Here is a 2,460-nt window from a genome sequence, read left to right as displayed (position 1 = left end):
TTGATCTATGTTTGTTTTAATTATTGAATCGGTGGTTGTAAAATGGTGTCATTCTTATTTATTAACCGAAATTCTCATAATTCTAACACTGTCTACTTGGTGTCATCTTTGTTTTTGACAGTGGACTCATTACGGTACAGTTGAGAAGAGCTGGTTTGGAAAGCTCAGGTTCATATGTAGTTTTGCAGCTTACTAGCTTTATAAGTTTGGATAAGTCACCCCGTCTCTGTGTCTGTTTTCTAACTTAATACCTGACCTACCTACCTAGCAGGCTTGTGATGATAATTAATAGAATATATATGACATTAATCATTAAGTTGAGGAATGCTATTATAAATGTTAGTCAAAATGATAACCCATTATATCATATATCCTTGTACTTCTAATGCAAGGATATAGAATACTGTAGTGAGTACTCTCGGTGTTAAATAAATGCTGAGTAAATGAAGTAAAATACTAATTTATAAATTAGTAAATTTGGAGGTACATGATTTGTATCATTTGAGCTTTCTATAATGATCCCCTTATATATAGATGTATTACAGAAATTTCAGAGTCAATTTTAGTTGGCCATAGGAGCGACAATAAAAACCAGATTGTTTTGTGCTGTGAATTTTGAATTTCGCTATCTTTAATGTTTGTTATAGGCATGTGCCGATAAGTTGAAAAGAGAAATAGAGCTGTATGGTTGCCCCCCTGATTTTCCAGATGAAGAAGAGGAAGAGGAAGATGTTAAAATAGAAGATATAAAAATTAAGGATAAATCTAAAGGAAAAAAGGTTTGGTAGTTGATTATGCTCATTTTGGTTGAAGTCTTATATTTATGTTTGTCTGACTCCTATGTGCATTCCAAGTACTAGAACAGCATATATATTTTTTAAAAAGTTTATGAAACCACTGGCTTCCCTTCAGCACCCTGGGACTCATTCTAGCATTCTCCCTTTGCCTGTTTGTGACTTTTTTCTCCAACAGAAACCTGACTCTTATTATTTACGATATATTTATGTTTTTGTTCGGTTCTAGTATACTAGTAGTTTCAGAATTGCTAACCTATAACCCTGGGAGAAACAATTTTACTAACTGAAGGACAGTATTTGTATATAGTTCTTTTCATCTTTTAGTCAAGACACTGTTTTCCAAAGTTATTTCCAAAGCTCCTTTCTCATCCCCTTCAGTGTGGTTATGTCATATGTTTATGTTTGTTAAACTGTATTCCATCTGGGGTTCTTCCAATATCTTGGCTGATTTTTTTAAAATTCACTCATTGTCATGTATAGTTGTATTGGTTTGACAAATGCGTTGAGTCATGTTTCTACCACAGTATCATACAGACTTGTTCCGTCACTCCCGAAATTCCTTGTCCTGCCTTTTCATAGTTTTAACAACCTTTTGCCTACCTGTAACCTCTGGCATTTGTTTGCCTTTTTGGTACTGGTAAAGACTGGAAAATGAGGAAACTTATGAGTATGATATAAGCTAAAATAACTTAAAAAGACAGATGTGGTATAGGGAGAAAGGAAATAGAGAAGGCTTGATACTAAAATCTCATGTTTGTGGTGATAGTTCTTTGTAGTTCCACTCATTTAGTAGTTGTCCTTGGTATCAGAGTTTTGGTGATTATCAAACTGTACAGTTTGGCAGGCAAAACAGTACATCTAAATCCTGCTGCAATCTGACATATCAACAGCATTGATTTGGAATTTAAAAAATTACCAAAGGAGATCATTCACTTTAGTTACTGTGGTCCTGGAATTCATTAACAAGTTGGTGTTGTTCTTGATGGAGTTTGTTTTTGCTGGTTCTTTTCAGAGTAAAGCTGCTGCTAAAGCCGGATCTTCTAAATACCAGTGGAACATTATGAAATCCCTTGGTCTGGATGATGAAGAGATAGCCAAATTTTCTGAAGCTGAATATTGGCTTGATTATTTCCCACCCCTGGCTATTCAGGATCTCAAGAGAATGGGTGTGAAGGTATGCCCATCACTCCCATAATTTAAGAAGATATGAGGAAATTTTATGGTTACATGAGCTTTGGACCACCTCTTAATTTAGAATAATATATTCAACTTGAATTCCACTAATGAATTGGTACTATTATTGTCAGATTAGAACCTAGTGGGTTGATGTAAACAATGAAATACTTAAATATTTGTTGTATTGAAATGTTATATTGATACACTAGCAATTAATAGAAAGGAACTCTAGTCAAAGAATATGAAGAAGTCAAAGTTTAACTTGAACATTTAGGAATACATAAAGGTATTATTTAAGTGTTTTTTTTTTTAAATTTATTATGATTCCTATATGTTTAATATATAAATGTGTGTTTAAAAACACATATAAACACAAATTAATGTAATAATTGTGATTACATATTTAGTATTTGGTACTTGAAAAAAATTAAAAAAAATATTTGGTATAATTCTTAGTTGGAAAATAAAGAGTAGAAGAGTAATTGAT

The 2,460-nt window shown here is 32.5% G+C and overlaps 1 protein-coding gene across 1 annotated transcript in view; it reads left to right on the top strand.

Annotated features, from left to right (window-relative positions):
- LARS (leucyl-tRNA synthetase) overlaps nucleotides 1-2,460 on the top strand; it is a 50,891-nt gene that overhangs the window by 10,957 nt on the left and 37,474 nt on the right. Inside the window, exons 4-5 of the mRNA XM_023534915.1 lie at nucleotides 648-779; nucleotides 1,810-1,971. Of these exons, the coding sequence (XP_023390683.1) occupies nucleotides 648-779; nucleotides 1,810-1,971 (294 nt within the window). The remainder of the gene's footprint in view (nucleotides 1-647; nucleotides 780-1,809; nucleotides 1,972-2,460) is intronic.

The sequence above is a fragment of the Pteropus vampyrus genome, unplaced genomic scaffold (assembly GCF_000151845.1).
Source record: "Pteropus vampyrus isolate Shadow unplaced genomic scaffold, Pvam_2.0 Scaffold134, whole genome shotgun sequence".
Lineage (NCBI taxonomy): Eukaryota > Metazoa > Chordata > Mammalia > Chiroptera > Pteropodidae > Pteropus > Pteropus vampyrus.
Note: the sequence above shows the minus strand (reverse complement) of the source record. Positions and strands in the feature narration are given on the sequence as shown.